This window comes from Salvelinus sp. IW2-2015, linkage group LG5, assembly GCF_002910315.2.
Source record: "Salvelinus sp. IW2-2015 linkage group LG5, ASM291031v2, whole genome shotgun sequence".
Classification (NCBI taxonomy): domain Eukaryota; kingdom Metazoa; phylum Chordata; class Actinopteri; order Salmoniformes; family Salmonidae; genus Salvelinus; species Salvelinus sp. IW2-2015.
The window spans coordinates 3107082-3123523 of NC_036844.1; the positions used below are offsets into that span (position 1 = coordinate 3107082).

Consider the following 16442-nt stretch of genomic DNA (forward strand, 5'->3'; position numbering starts at 1 on the left):
ACTGTCCATCCAGGAAGAAAGGCCTACACCTCTGGCCTCCAGTGGGAGATTATGTGGGAATGTCCTGCCATTGGCGGCATGTGTCTTTAGTTCAGTCGTTAGCTACGCCTGATTGGCTGTGCATGTCTTCTCAGCCCGGTCACAAGCCATGTCTTTAATGGCTGTTTGTGTCCTCAGGTCTTGCCAGCTTGTCCATGGTCCTCTGAGCTCTAGCGTTTTTCTCTGTGCAAAGACATCCAGGCTGCGTATGTCTAAAAGTTTGCCTGTGTGCAACTGAACTTGCGTGTTTATGTGCGTGTTTTGTAATTTGAAGTCTGTGTGTGTTTAAAAGTTTGTGTGTTTCCATGTGTCAGACTAACTGTGTGTGTGTGTGTGTGTGTGTGTGTGTGTGTGTGTGTGTGTGTGTGTGTGTGTGTGTGTGTGTTGTGTGTGTGTGTGTTAAATGGTGTGTGTGATGTAGAAATAAACTCCATGTCCATGGCTGTCTGTGGCACGCTGGCCAAGCCGCCGTGGATGACGGGGATCAGAGCGCTGTCCAACTCGTTCATATAGCGCTGGGGTAGGAGCCTGCCTCCCGAACCCGCCTGGTACTCCACCTGAGACCCACACAAACACAGACAGAGTTATAGTATGACTGGAATGTACTGTACAACGGGCATAAGGTCACACTTTGTTTCAGAGATGGAACAGTAACACTGACTAGTACAATATTTTATTTATACAGCAATAAAATTATAGATATTTTCATAAACACATTTGTCCGCAAGTACCTGGTAAGAAGAAGGGGAATACACCCAGCCCAGTCCCTTTCATAGTGTATTGCTTGACCCTTTATAGTKTGTTATTTACCATGTCTGTTTGTGTGGAGACTCGGAGGGCGAGGGAGTTGATGCCGCTGGCTGACAGGACAGAGAGGTGAGGGGTCAGAGCACTACAGCTGGCCAKAGCCATCTCCCTCTGGAACACACAGCAGGACGGCAGCACCGCAGACAGGATCACGTCTGGATTCTTCAACACGTAGAACACCTGGAGGGAGGGACAGGCAGAGTCAGACAGACCAGTGTAAGTGAGAATGAACGTTTCAGAGAGTTGTGATGGTGCGAGAAGGTGAACAGAACTTGGACTTTACATGTAGGTCAACTGTTATTGTAATACATTGTTAACCCCAAATGAATGTCCARGCAWATGGACAATAAAAGTAGCGTATCGTATGAACTGTGTGTTTCCTACCTCAGTACACCTGATGGTGRGRCCGTCCGACTCAAACTCGGTGTCTTGCTGCATCCTCACACTGTGGACCCCCTCCAGAGGTTTCCCGTCCACACCGCTGGTCACACTGTAAGGACACAAACTAATTAACCAATCATGCACCAGGGAGAAGATCACCAGTGTGTGTGTGTAAATGCACGTGCGCYCATGTGTGTATTACCCTTACCCAGCGTTGACGGGAGCACGCCAGTCGACCCAGCGCACGGTGATGTTGTCCCGGAGCTCCCCTCCGTCGGCCTTGCCACAGGGGATGTGGAAGTCCGTCTGCACCCTCAGGGCGGCGCGCAGGGCCTCCATGGTCTCTGGGGGGATCTGCACCATCAGGCCGTCCTCCACGATGCTCGACTTGGCGATGAAGCCCGACGACGCCTTCAYAGCACCGTTGAATACCACGAAGCTGGCCCCCGTCACTAGACAATAAGGTCACAGACTGAGTAACACAGCAGGTYTATAAACTGTTCAGTTCTACTCAGGTTACATGGAGGCACTGGCTCGAGTCACTGGCCTGTGACRTATAGGATCTAAGGTCATGACACACCTGCTTCTTATCGGAGTCGTATTCATTACACACCAAAAGGAAGAAAATGGACTGAAACYGGAAGGAACTACCTGAACTTGTCCACAACTAAACATTTTGCYTCCCTCTTGAATTCGGGCTCCCAAGTGTCGCAGCGGTCTAAMGCACTGCATCTCAGTGCAAGAGGCGTCACCACAGTCCCTGGATCGAATCCAGGCTGTATCACATCCGGCCGTGATTGGGAGTCCCATAGGGCAGTGCACAATTGGCCCAGCGTKTTCCGGGTTTGGCRGGGMTAGGCCGTCATTGTAAATAAGAATTTGTTCTTAACTGACTTGCCTAGRTAAATAAAGGCTAAACAAATTYMAAAAAAATACSACCRTGTTCTTTGAAAACAAAYAACAGTCTTCTGACCTCTAGTGGGCAATCTGGTTTAGTACTGACCAGTGCGTGTCTTGCCAGGCTGGCTGTTGGCCTGGCTCTGGTAGTTGCCCTCSTCGTTCTGGAAACAGACCAGGTGGGAATCAGCCTCCGAGCTGAAGCCAGCGCCCACACTGATCACATGCTCGTTAGATGCGTTCACCACCTTCAGCATCTAGAAAACACACAYAAAGTTATACTCGCATCGAAACACAAATAACTCCAGCTCTTTCTAACACCTGCAGAAGGCACTCTTCCCCTACTAATGGCAAGTTGCTGGGGTTTTATACACCCACCCCTAAATTCAGGTAGTGATTTCATAATCCAAAGCAAATTGCATATAGCAACCTGGCTTAGCATATTAGCATAGCCAAGCCTTAGCATAACCATGCTAGTTAGCMCTAATGCTACTGGTCCTGAAGTTTGCGGACGACTAATAGTCAGTCTCCTGCATGCTGATGAAAGTGCCCACGARCCTGTTGTTAATGATTTTGTTCATTTTGGTGTGACAGTGAATTCTTACYAATGAATATGACAYGAACCAAAGATATGTTGTGTATGGKTTTCAGGCGTCAAACCCCTACCCCTCAGAACACTATCGTCAAGGGCCAGGTGGTAGACACTGTAGACAACTACAAGTATCTTGGCACAATGACTGATAATAAATTGAACTTTTAGTAACACTGACATGTRGTGAAAGAAGGGCCAACAATGCCTTTTTGGTCTCGGGAAACTGGCAGAGTTTCCTGACTTGTCCAGGTAGACAAGTCGTACATAGTCTGTTTTACCGTTTTCTTTGATTTGCTGGTACTGCAACCTTGGTGTAAAAGCTAAAAATACACTAACTAGAATAGTGAAAGTGGGCGGTAGGATCACAGGAGTCCAGCAGACAAGCGGTGAGGAAGGCAGAACCCATCCTGTCTCACTGTGCCCTCTCTACACCATGAGTTCCAGGTTTCCCGGTTTAGATTAACCAATTGTTAAGACTAACAGGTACAAGCTCTCCTTCACCCCAATGGCCATTGCCCTTTTTGAATACAGGGAAGAGGTGGTGGTAGGCTAGGGATGATGACGTTGAGGATGACGATGGTCATATGTTGTTGATGATTAAGGGGATGTTGATGTTTTCGTCAGCACATTGTTGATATGTTGACGAGATGAAATAAGAATGCACACAGCACTTTAGTTATTAGGAAACTCTGGCTTGCTWTACTTGTGCTGCTGCAGCTGTCGTCGATCATAGACCTTCAGGAAGTATTCACACCCATTGACCTTTTGTACATTTTGTTGTTACAGCCTGAATTTAAAGTGGATTGCATTGAGATGTTTTTGTCACTGGCCTACATACAATAATGTCAAAGTGGAATTCTGTTTTTCGATGTATTTTTAAAATTATTAATTAGAAAAGTCAATAAATATTCAACCCCTTTGTTATGGCAAGCCTAAATAAGTTCAGGAGTAACAATTTGAGTAACAAGTCACATAATAAATTGCATGGACTCGCACTGTGTGCAACACCTCTTCTCTGTACCCACACTAGAGGTCGACCGATTAATCGGAATGGCCGATTAATTAGGGCCGATTTCAACTTTTCATAACAATCGGAAGTCGGTATTTTTGGACACCGATTTGGCCCTTTTTTTTTTTACACCTTTATTTAACTATTTAACTAAGTCAGTTAACTTATTTCGGACTGAGGGGCAGCATTGATTAGCTTGGATGAATAACGTGCCCAGAGTAAACTGCCTGCTACTCAGGCCCAAAAGCTAGAATATGCATATAATTAGTAGATTTCAGAGTGTTTTCTATCCAGTTTCTAAAACTGTTTGAATGATGTCTGTGAGTATAACAGAACTCATATGGCAGGCAAAAACCTGAGGCAAAAATCCAACCAGGAAGTGGGAAATCTGAGGTTTGTAGGTTTTCAAGTCTTTGCCTATCCAATATACAGTGTAAATTTGGTCCGATTGCACTTCCTAAGGCTTCCACTAGATGTCAACAGTCTTTAGAATGTTGTTTCAGGCTTCTACTGTGAAGGGGGAGAGAATAAGAGCTGTTTCAATCAGGTGTCTGGCAGAATGCCATYAGCTAAATCARGCGTGCGCCCGTAAGAGCTAGCTCTGTTRCTTTTCCTTTCTAAAGACAAAGGAATTGTCCGGTTGGAATATTATTGAAGATTTATGATAAAAACATTCTAAAGATTGATTATATACATCGTTTGACATGTTTCTACGAACTGTAATATAACTTTTTTGACTTTGTCTGGACCTAGAGCCTGCACCTTTGGATGTGMGAACTAAACGCGTGAACAAAAACAAGAGGTATTTGGACATAAATGATGGACTTTATCGAACAAAACAAACATTTATTGTGGAACTGGGATTCCTGGGGGTGCATTCCGATGAAGATCATCAAAGGTAAGTGAATATTTATAATGCTATTTCTGACTTCTGTTGACTCCACAACATGGCGGGTATCTGTATGGCTTGTTTTGGTGTCTGAGCGCTGTACTCAGATTATTCCATGGTGTGCWTTCGCWGTAAAAAAAAAATTGAAATCTGACACAGCGGTTGCATTAAGGAGAAGTGTATCTTTAAGAACACATTCTTATTTTCAATGACGGCCTAGGAACGGTGGGTTAACTGCCTTGTTCAGGGGCAGAACGACAGATTTTTACCTTCTCAGCTCGGGGATTCAATCTTGCAACCTTACGGTTAACTAGTCCAACGCTCTAACCACCTGATTACATTGCACTCCACGAGGAGCCTGTTACGCGAATGCAGTAAGAAGCCAAGGTAAGTCGCTAGCTTCCATTAAACTTAATCTATAAAAAACAATCAATCAATCACTAGTTAACTACACATGTTGATGATATTACAGTTTATCTAGCGTGTCCTGCGTTGCATATAATCGATGCGGTCGCATTCGCGAAACAGGACTGTTATTGCTCCAACGTGTACCTAACCATTAACATCAATGTCTTTCTTAAAATCAATACACAAGTATATATTTTTAAACCTGCATATTTAGCTAAAAGAAATCCAGGTTAGCAGGCAATATTAACCAGGTGAAATTGTGTCACTTCTCTTGCGTTCATTGCACGCAGAGTCAGGGTACATGCAACAGTTTGGGCCGCCTGGCTCGTTGCGAACTAATTTGCCAGAATTCTACGTAATTATGACATAACATTGAAGGTTGTGCAATGTAACAGGAATATTTAGACTTATGATGCCACCCGTTCGATAAAATACGTAACGGTTCCGTATTTCACTGAAAGAATAAACGTTTTGTTTTCGAGATGATAGTTCCGGATTCGACCATATTAATGACCTAAGGCCGTATTTCTGTGTGTTATTATGTTATAATTGAGTCTATGATTTGATAGAGCAGTCTGACTGAGCGGTGGTAGGCAGCAGCAGACTCGTAAGCATTCATTCAAACAGCACTTTTGTGCGTTTGCCAGCAGCTCTTCGCAATGCTTAAAACATTGCGCTGTTTATGACTTCAAGCCTATCAACTCCCGAGATTAGGCTGGTGTAACCGATGTGAAATGGCTAGCTAGTTAGCGGGTGCGCGCTAATAGCGTTTCAAACGTCACTCGCTCTGAGACTTGGAGTAGTTGTGCCCCTTGCTCTGCATGGTAACGCTGCCTCGAGGGTGGCTGTTGTCGTTGTGTTCCTGGTTCGAGCCCAGGTAGGAGCGAGGAGAGGGACGGAAGCTATACTGTTACACTGGCAATACTAAAGTGCCTATAAGAACATACAATAGTCAAAGGTATATGAAATACAAATCGTAGAGAGAGAAATAGTCCTATAATTCCAATAATAACTACAACCTAAAACTTCTTACCTGGGAATATTGAAGACTCATGTTAAAAGGAACCACCAGCTTTCATATGTTCTCATGTTCTGAGCAAGAACTTAAACGTTAGCTTTCTTACATGGCACATATTGCACTTTTACTTTCTTCTCCAACACTTTTTTGTTTCATTATTTATTTGAGGCTAAATTGATTTTTATGATGTATTATATTAAGTTAAAATAAGTGTTCATTCAGTATTGTTGTAATTGTCATTATTACAAATAAAAAAACAATTTAAAAATCGACCGATTAATCGGTATCGGCTTTTTTTGGTCCTCCAATAATCGGTATCGGCGTTGAAAAATCATAATCGGTCGACCTCTAACCCACACATACAATTATCGTAAGGTCCCTCAGTCGAGCAGTACATTTTAAACACACATTCAACCACAAAGACCAGGGAGGGTTTTAAATGCCTCGCAAAGAATGCTGTATGGTAGATTGGCCAGATTGGTCAAAATAAAATAATCGGACATTGAATATCCCTTTGAGCATGGTGAAGCTATTAAACTTGGATGGTGTATCAATACACTCAGTCACTACAAAATACAGGCATCCAGGCAACTCAGTTGCTGGAGAGGAAGGAAACCACTCAGGGATTTCACCATGAGGCCAATGGTGACTTTAAAATAATTACAGAGTTGAATGGCTGTGATAGAAGAAAACTGAGGATGTATCAACAACATTGTAGTTACTCCACAATACTAACCTAATTGACAGAGTGAAAAGGAAGCCTGTACAGAATAAAACAATTCCAAAACAAACATCCTGTTTGCAACAAGGTATTAAAGTAGTACTGTAAAAAATGTGTCCTGAGTACAAAGTGTTATGWTGGGGGCAAATCCAATAAAACACATTACTGAGTACCACGCTCCATATTTTCACYCATAGTGYTGGCTGCATCATGTAATGGGTATGCTTATACCTTTCAGCAGGACAATAACCTAAAATACAAGGCCAAATCTACACTGGAGTTGCTTACCAAGAAGACTGTGAGTGTTCCTGAGTGGCCGAGTTACAGTTTTGACTTAAATCTACTTGAAAATCTATGGCAAGACCTGAAAATTGTTGTCTAGCAATGATCAACAACCAATTGACAGCGCTTGAAGAATTTTGAAAAMAATAAAAATGGGCAAATGTTGCACAATCCAGGTGTGGAAAGCTCTTAGAGACTTGGCAGCTWTAATCGCTGCCAAAGGTGCTTCTACAAAGTATTGACTCAGGGGTGTAGATGCTTATGTAAATGAGATATTTCKGTTTTTCATTTTCCAYAAATGRGCAAACATTTCTAAAAATAGSTTTTAATTTTGTCATTATGYGGWATTGTGTGTAGATGGGTGAGACAKATATATGCATTTAATCCATTTTGAATTCAGGCTGTAACGTCAAAATGTGGAATAAATCAAGGGGTATGAATACTTTCTGAAGGCACAGCATATTTGTATTGATGGCTGTCAGCCCTATGACTTGATGTACCCTCTGGGACAATAKAGTTGAKACTTMAACTTGTCCTTCAAACCAGATAGAAACAAAATAGACACATACCAACAAACTCAAAAGTCCTGCAATGCTGTGTCTTACCTCAGTAAAGCTACTCTTGGGAATGTCTATGTAGCTGTGGCCCATCTCCATGTGGATCCTCAGYCCCTCCACGGCAGGCAGACTYTACTGGTAGTTCCTCAGGTCCTGGAAACAAAAACGCAACACAGAACTTACTTGAGGGCATTAACAGCATGTGACCTACTACATTCMCTCAGACATATGACATGCCTCGTAGACAATCATTTTTGCAAAGACTAACACACACAGTATCTTAGAGGTTTCAGAGCTGTAACAGACAGTGTATGATAACCCAGTCAGACCTGCCCTCACAGGCTCCTCTCTCCCAGCAGTGAACAGTTGGTAGGAAAACAAACTACTGCAGTGTCTCTCCCACAGGAGTCCTGATCTAGTTCTATGCGTGTCATCTCGGTCCTCTGTCGGCTGGCCCTCAGCTGAACTCAGCAGCACTGCACAGCATATGCTGGCTCAGTGATCATCACAGAGGATCAGGGCGATATCTCTCAACTCTGCTTTAAATCAGGGCTGGAGACCTACTTTTACTGCTTAGCTTCGGTTTGATGTGAATTGTTATATTCAAAGTTTTGATTGATCAAATTGCAAAAAGAAAAAAAGATACTCTGAAATGTACAATAAAATAACTTGTGTGTGTACTTACAGCCAGCAGGTTCATGATGGTGTGTCCGGTCTCTCTGAACACAGTCTCTCTGAAGCGGACGCTGACCAGCGTACTGGGGTACACTGCAACACAACCCACAGAGGGTCAAAGGTCACTAGAACCAGGCTCGACATCCGTCTAAACACTTGTTGCAATCATTTCATTATTATTTCATTGGGTCATTACTGTAAACTATGGCCACGTTTGTAAAGTAGAATCAAAGTAAGAGGATCTCAATAGCCTACAGCACATATCTAGTTCTTGGCCAAGTTCAAAAGTTTGAAACCTCTATCAGAAAAACTGATTTAAAAGGTTAGGAAGTGTACGTTTTTACTCAAAGTAACAATGTGGTCAAAGGCTTAGTAACTTAATTGTAGATTCCCCACACGTGGGGGCCGCATGATCTCTGTGAAGTGGGCTACCAGAGTTTTTCAACCTGGGCTTAGTACTAGGGTGCTACAGTAGCTGACTGACTGTCCTGTTGTGATAATTTCCATCTGCCTGGAGCCTTCCTCCGATCGCCATCTTATTGTTGACTCTTCCCCTCGTCTCCTGTGCCRAACGCCGCCTCTGGATTATTGACTCTGGAATTGATCTACTTTGGATTTACCTCACTATATCACAATTGGATTAACTGGCTCTCCCTCGGCTAGTGAAACGGCCTCTCCCCCTGAAGCACCTCTCTCCTTGGCTCTTCTTTGGTAGCTAACTSAGCCGTCAATCAGTAAGTCTCCGCTCTCTCTACTTTAGATAACTGCATATACCGGTAACATTATTTGATACCTGGTWAGATGGCACTATGTATTTCCAAAACTTTGGTTTTACTTTAATGTAGCTGTAAGTTTGGTGTTGATAGCAACTGTCTGACTCATGCAGTGCTAACGTAACATTAGCCGGATGGTAGGGCTAATGTTAGCAGGCTACTACGGCTAACGTTAGCAGGCTAGTTGGCTAGCAAACGTGCAAGCTGATTTGTAACAATAAATTCATWGAGTATTTGTTCGTAAATTGGCAAAAAATTACATTGAAACCTGTAGTCATGAGTGCAAATTGATTTGGTTTAATTTGAAGTTCTACATTTGAAGTTATTTCTGTTGGAGTTTACATTATATGGAATAGGTTGGCTTGCCGGGTCATTCATATAACGTCACACKCTGAAAAAACATTTTCCGGCATGACATTGGCATTGTAATTGGTTTTATGTAATAACTCGAAAAATAGAACAGTGTTGTAATTTTGCATTGGGACTTCTGATGCAGATATTGATGCAAATCCATATCTTTATGCTACCTACCSTCTTTGAAAACCAGTCAAAGTGTAAAGCCTTCTGAAACGATTTACCATGCATTTATTACCACTYAACCTAGACAAGGCTAGTAACTGTTGGGTTCTCACCACTGTGTTCTGCTCCCAGCCGTAGCAGCAGTCTAAGGGGGAAGACCTTGGCCCAGGGCACCTCCAGCCTCTGGATGAGCAGGCCACAGAGGAAGGGCTGTGGAGGCAGACAGAGGCCCTCCAGGGCCTGAAAGGTAGGGGAGAAGAACAGCACCCCGCCGTGCTCCTTACTACCCAGGAAACTACCTGTGAACGCCACGTTGCCCAGCTCCTCCACAAACTTTCCTAAGGGAGGGGGAGAGACAGAGGTCAGTGTGTGCAGAGTACCACTTCAGCGCGGTGGCAGCACCCCCGACCCCCATGACGACACGCTATGCAACACCCACTGCTCAAATCATAGGCAAATGCACCTTTTTTAGCCTAATAATGATGTTGGCAGAAGACCGCCTCAGTAGAAATGGTAGACTGTTATGGGTTCTTAACTGGTTGCTATTCAGTAGATAACWAAAAATGTGTTTAAATGTACAATCAGGGCTCCCCCTAGGCTTTTCTGATAAGATGGTTGAGTAGGCCTTAGGTTGGGTAGGGGGGGAGGACCCAAAGGGGTCAGTCAACTTCCACCATCAGGAAGCTGGAGCATTTTGTATTTTTGAGGAACCGGTAACTGCGATTTCCTGAAACCTAGGGCTCTATTTTTGGCTGSCGTTAAGGCGGTGAGAGTGTCAAACGCACGTTAGTTAGCAATTTAATKATGTAAAAACTAGRGCACTGGCATTTTACAGCCCTTAACGCCAGGTTCGGCAATTTATCCGTCTTATATCAACTCGCTTGCGCTCAGATGGGCGGGGTGGAAATATTTTAGGCGTGTCCTTAAAAACAAGATCAAATTTCAGGCACCGCTGATAAGGATATTTAAGACCAACCAAAAGCTGGTTTTAGCGCTAACGCAGTTAGTTATGGCATGAATTTTGACAAACGGAACGCAGCCTTATCCAGCCATGACTCACACTGCCCATATGCGCATGGAACAAGAGTAGCCTAATGGGCTTTTGGTGCCTGTATACGTCGTATTTAGAAACATTAAAAAAAACTTCCCATTGCGTTTTATTTTATTAAAAACCAAGCATAGCTCCTCTAAATGAAGGCTTTTTCTTTTGTCTGCCAATGCAATCCCGAAYTAGTCAAGACTGTCGATACAGGTTTTGGCTCCTGAATCCAATTGGAAATAAATCTTAAATCACCAAAGCTTTATTAAAATATCAAGTTTGAGAGGAGTAAAATAGCGAGCTGACATTCCCTTTTTATCTATGCATTGTAGGCAGGTCCACATTATTTTAGCCATGCAGGTCCCGTTCTGGACCTGCGTAAAACAACGTCCATGATGTAGGCTGTGTCCATGCCCATCATGAAACGAGCGATGACAACCACGTTGAATACGGTGAACATCGTATTTAGAAGTGATCTTTAACCTGTATTTGTTTTCCGTTTCATCAAAACCCAAGCCCTCCCTTAGGCCTACTATAACGAAGGCTGGTTCAACAGCATGATTGTCTTTCTTATCCTGTGATTTTATATAATTACAAACACATTTATTTATTGTTGTCGCAAAAAAAAAAAAAATGATTGCTTGTTTTTCGTTTGAATTTTTATTACAACCACATGTATTGAATGATTCCCCTTCCTGGTATTATTGGACCACGCCCGTTGACGCGCTTCATGCAACTTCTGGAGATGTTGATTGTGATCTGTAAAATGGTTGCGATTATGTTAATAAAATACAGGCCTATTTGGGAGCAGAGAACGGTGAGTGGACATTCTCCCTCTCTTTATATTGAATTTTGTCCCGCTACTTTGAAAAAAGTTTGGATGTGTGTAAACCCTCCATAGTCTGCGTGGTTTTAATATTACTGCCCACGTGGAGAAATAGGGTGTGTGTCATAGCCTGATTTTAAAACAAGTTGTTTCGTTTTGTGTAGAATTTGAATCAAATAATTTGTTCCTTTTAAGGCCTTATCAATATTGAATTTAATATTGCATTATGACAATGTTTAAATTCCCTGCTCGCCATAATGGCCAAATGACAGTAGGCCTAGACCCTATATCAGTGTTGAATGCTATTGAAGCCACAGCATTTACAATGTGGACGCAAAGGTGTTCAAGTTAACTATTTAGCAGGATAGGTCTATATTTTGTATTTATTTCTGTAAGCCCTTTAGACAAACTATAAAGACTAACATGGAATTTGGAGTTGATTCCAAGCACTACATAAAAATATTGTAAATACACACTTGTAGCAACCATATTATTTTTGCCATGGAGCAAAATATTGGCCACGAGGGGCCAAGCCTCAAAACACCGAGCCAGCAACTTGTTTACTCATCAAAACCAGCGCTTCGCCGGCAAGTCAGCAAGTGCGGCGATAATTGTGATAGTGAAAAGCCAAAAATATATTCTGACCACCCCTGAACCTATAGTGCTACCGCCTGCGCTTAGATTAACCATTTCGTTAGGTTAGTTAAAATAGAGCCCCTTGAGTCTTAAAATGATTACAAACAATGTACTAACACAGAAGTCTTATGTTTGATCAAAGATATTTGCTGGTGCTTCAATGACACTTTCACATAAAACGTAGGGTAATGTAACCCAATAATGGACTAATGGAGCCTAACGTTACTCCTTCTGTCCAAGGACCTTACATGTTTCTGTTAAAAAGTGCATTCGCTCTGGAAACCAAAAAAGCCAAATACTCCATCTAAACGTGAATCTTCTCAATTTGCGGTACAGTTCTAGAAACACAGTCCTCTACTTCATATACAATCAAATGATAATTGAGGCTGGCCGGAGCAAGAGCTAGGAGAATCCTTCTCCTCAGCCAAGTCCTCAGATTGGCTCAGCTCCAATTGCAGACGTCTTGAGTCAGAAACCACAGGGTCGTCTTTCGTACCAGCGTACATGGACCTAAAATTGCGTGAATGGTATGCAAAATGTGTGCAGGTCTGTCTGTGTGTGTGTGTTTCCGTCTACCTCTGTGAGTCCTGGTAGATGGAGAGGAACAGGCTGTGTGTGTGTGTGTGTGTGTGTGTGTGTGTGTGTGTGTGTGTGTGTGTGTGCACATCTACCCCGCTGTGCGTCCTGGTAGATGGAGAGGTACAGCGTGAACAGGTCTTTGGGCAGAGATCTCTCCTCAGGCAGACACTCCAGGATGAACACTACCTCCCTCTGCCCTACTGTCTGTAGACCACTGGAGCCCAGACACCAGCACTTCCTACTGCAGTCTACAGGAGAGTAGAGAAACACACAGTGAGGAAACACATTAGTTTGGGACTGGGACTAGGAATAAGGAGGTTTGAGTTCGATTTCAAAACTTGAAGGTAACACCCTCTCTTTTTCACCTTCCCATCATCTGAACTGATCTGAAGAAAGTGGACAGGGAATGTACCCAGTAGGAATCCACCATATTGCTTTCAACAGTCCCATCTTTTCAGATCAGTGCAGGCGAAGGAAGGGAGAGGTGAGGAAGCCACTTTACAGGAGGTTAGAGATGGGTGTTCTACTTACAGCTGACTAGTTTGACATTGACCAGCAGGTTGGCGTTGAGGACAAAGGTTAAAGGTCGCGGGCCTCCCTCCTCCAATAGGAGCAGGATCTGGCAGGGGGCAGGTCGCTCCTCCACCAATAGATCTCCTCCCCCCTCCTCTTCTCCGGTGGTGATGAGTAGAGGTGGCAGGCCCTCGTCATCCTCTGGCAGCAGACTGGGGCTCCTCTCTARGCAGCTCCCTAGCCCACACAGCAGGCTGTAGTCCCAGGGCCCCGACACTGGGGGCCGCACAACCTCCACCTTTGCTGGGACCTCAGGGGCCGACATACCACTCTCAGACACCGCTGCAAAGCCAGGGGATACTCTGCTGCCAGCCTGGAGGAGACGGAGGGATGAGAAATGGATGGGATGAAAGAGAAAATAAATAAACGTGTGCGTCTAGGGATTTACAATGTGTGTGTGTGTGTGTGTGTGTACAGTACCAGTCAAAAGTTTGGACACACCTACTCATTCCAGGGTTTTTCATTATTTTTGTAGAATATCAAATCTATGAAATAACACATATGGTATCATGTAGTAACCAGAGTTACCTCTGCTGCAGAGGATAAGTTCATTAGAGTTACCAGCCTCAGAAATTGCAGCCCAAATAAATGTGTCACAGAGTTCAAGTAAAAGACATCTCAACGTCAACTGTTGAGAGGAAACTGCGTGAATCAGGCCTTCGTGGTCAAATTGCTGCAAAGAAACCACTACTAAAGGACACCAATAAGAAGAAGAGACTTGCTTGGGTCAAGAAACACGAGCAATGAACATTAGACCGGGTGGAAATCTGTCCTTTGGTCTGATAAGAACAAATTTGAGATTTTTGGTTCCAACCGCAGTTTCTTTGTGAGACTCAGAGTAGGTGAACGAATGATCTCCGCATGTGTGGTTCCCACCGTGAAGCATGGAGGTGGAGATGTGATGGTGTGGGGGTGTGTTGCTGGTGACACTGTCTGTGATTTATTTAGAATACAAGGCACACTTAACCAGCATAGCTACCARAGCATTCTGCAGCGATATGCCCTCCCATCTGGTTTGCGCTTAGTGGGACTATCATTTGTTTTTCAACAGGACAATGACCCAACACACCTCCAGGCTGTGTAAGGGCTATTTGACCAAGAAGGAGAGTGATTGAGTGCTCTATCAGATGACCTGGCCTTCACAATCGYCCGAACTCAACCCAATTGAGATGGTTTGGGATAAGTTGGACCGCAGAGTGAAGGAAAAGCAGCCAACAAGTGCTCAGCATATGTATGAACTCCTTCAAGCCTGTTGGAAAAGCATTCCAGGTGAAGCTGGTTGAGATGCCAAGAGTGTGCAAAGCTGTCATCAAGGCAAAGGGTGGCTACTTTGAAGAATCTCAAATATAAAATATATTCTAATTTGTTTAACACTTTTTTGGTTACTACATGATTCCCTATGTGTTATTGCATAGTTTATGTCTTCACTATTATTCTACAATGTAGAAAATAATAAAAAATAAAGAAAAACCCTTGAAAGAGTAGGTGCCTCTTACCGTGGGTGTGTGTGTGTGTGTGTGTGTGTGTGTGTGTGTGTGTGTGTGTGTGTCTATATAGAGTCCCTCTTACCGTAGGGGCGTCTGGTGCGACAGGGCTGGACTCCTGGGAACTCCTCCTGCAAGTCACAGATAGCCTGGTGGTGTCGGCCACCTCTCCGTTGGGCAAGATGCCATCTGCAAACCACACACGCTTCTGCTCACGAGGACAACCTGACACATCCACCACACAGGGACAGGGACTTCTGTCATTTTCCCCATTTCCCTATTTAAAGTGTTGTTTAGAGTGCTAAATTTATACCAGTGTTTCCCTATATTAATTTAGCCGCCGCTGCTAAGTCATTGCAGCCACTCCCCAAAACTATGATAGAAAAATATATATGATACGATTTTTGGGAGGAAATCATTTTAGGGATGGTAAAACGTTGTCAGCGTTAAATMAAACCAAATATAAAGTATGTCGAAAAGATAACGGAGGTATATCTTTTTTAAATAAGATCTTTGAGAACTTACAATCACCAAAATAAAGACTTAGTCAGGGAGAATCTAAAATTCCAAAAATGTCATGGCATGGGGCCCCCATTGATTTTGTTATAACGTTGGAGTCACTCAGACAGCATAAGACAGCGTAAGCCATGGCAAAATGCTAGGGGAAACACTGAATACAAATGAGAAACAAGGGAAAATAAAACAGGAAATCTGGTAAAAATGGAAATGATAACAAAAATCTAAATCTTTKATTATAGCCAAACTGTAGCTGGCTAAGCTATCCAATGGAGAGCAAGAGGATGTTGATCACTTTTGGGAACACCATTATACAACAGCAACCCTTGATACTAGTTCAAGGGGTGCATCAGTACCGTCGCTGCCGGGGGTTTTGAGCACGGAGACGGGCACCATGACGGTGGGCGGAGGGGAGTTGAGGGTGCCTGCAGCCCGGGCCTGCTGCAGGGGCGGGATTGTGCTGCAGTACTCTGACGGGACGTTGGGGTTGGGGCTCGGACCTGTCGGACTCATCATACGCTCCAGCGCCTGGGCTAGAGGGGGAGGAGAGAGAGAGAGAGATAGAGGGAGAGGTGAGGCAGGTAAAGAGTGAGTGAGGAGGAGAGTTGGCATACAAACATGGGTATTTTACAAATGTTCCACTCTTGTTCCATCACCTTTTTCCCGGGTAACCCGGTATTTCTTTAAAGTGTAATTTAAGAAATAAGGCCCGAGGGGGTGTGGTATATGGCCAATATACCACGGCTAAGGGCTGTTCTTAAGCACATCACAACCTAGAGTGCCTAGATACAGCGCTTAGCTGTGGTATATTGGCAATACACCACAAACCCCCGAGGTGCCTTATTGCTATTTAAAACTGGTTACCAAAGTAATTAATTAGAGCAGTAAAAATACATGTTGTCATACCCGTGGTATACGGTSTAATATACCATGGCTTTCAGCCAATCAGCATTCAGGGCTCGAACCACCCAGTTCATAATAAAGCATTTAAAACCATAGGACAGAATCATGTGCCTTTCGAAGGTGTATTTCACATAACATTTAATATTTACTTATTACATTCATTCTCATAAAAATATAATAACTCTAAAGCAATATAAAGTCATCTCACAAGGTCTCGTTTTAAAATGTGTAGTTGTGTCATTGGGGTTTGAAACAGCCTGAAAAACCGAGGCAAAAATAGAACCGGTTCAAATGAACAAACCACTTAGGGTACAGTGCC

The 16442-nt window shown here is 43.5% G+C and overlaps 1 protein-coding gene across 1 annotated transcript in view; it reads right to left on the reverse strand.

Moving 5' to 3' along the window:
- Positions 1 to 423: 423 nt before the first annotated feature.
- The window catches only part of LOC111963802 (zinc finger FYVE domain-containing protein 16-like), a 42499-nt gene continuing 26480 nt past the window's right edge, over positions 424 to 16442 (reverse strand). The window contains 13 exon segments of the mRNA XM_023987331.2: positions 424 to 464; positions 467 to 596; positions 850 to 1026; positions 1231 to 1336; positions 1436 to 1679; positions 2231 to 2381; positions 7649 to 7753; positions 8286 to 8368; positions 9681 to 9905; positions 12740 to 12895; positions 13179 to 13533; positions 14790 to 14929; positions 15577 to 15753. Of these exon segments, the coding sequence (XP_023843099.2) occupies positions 439 to 464; positions 467 to 596; positions 850 to 1026; positions 1231 to 1336; positions 1436 to 1679; positions 2231 to 2381; positions 7649 to 7753; positions 8286 to 8368; positions 9681 to 9905; positions 12740 to 12895; positions 13179 to 13533; positions 14790 to 14929; positions 15577 to 15753 (2075 nt within the window). The 3' untranslated portion in view covers positions 424 to 438.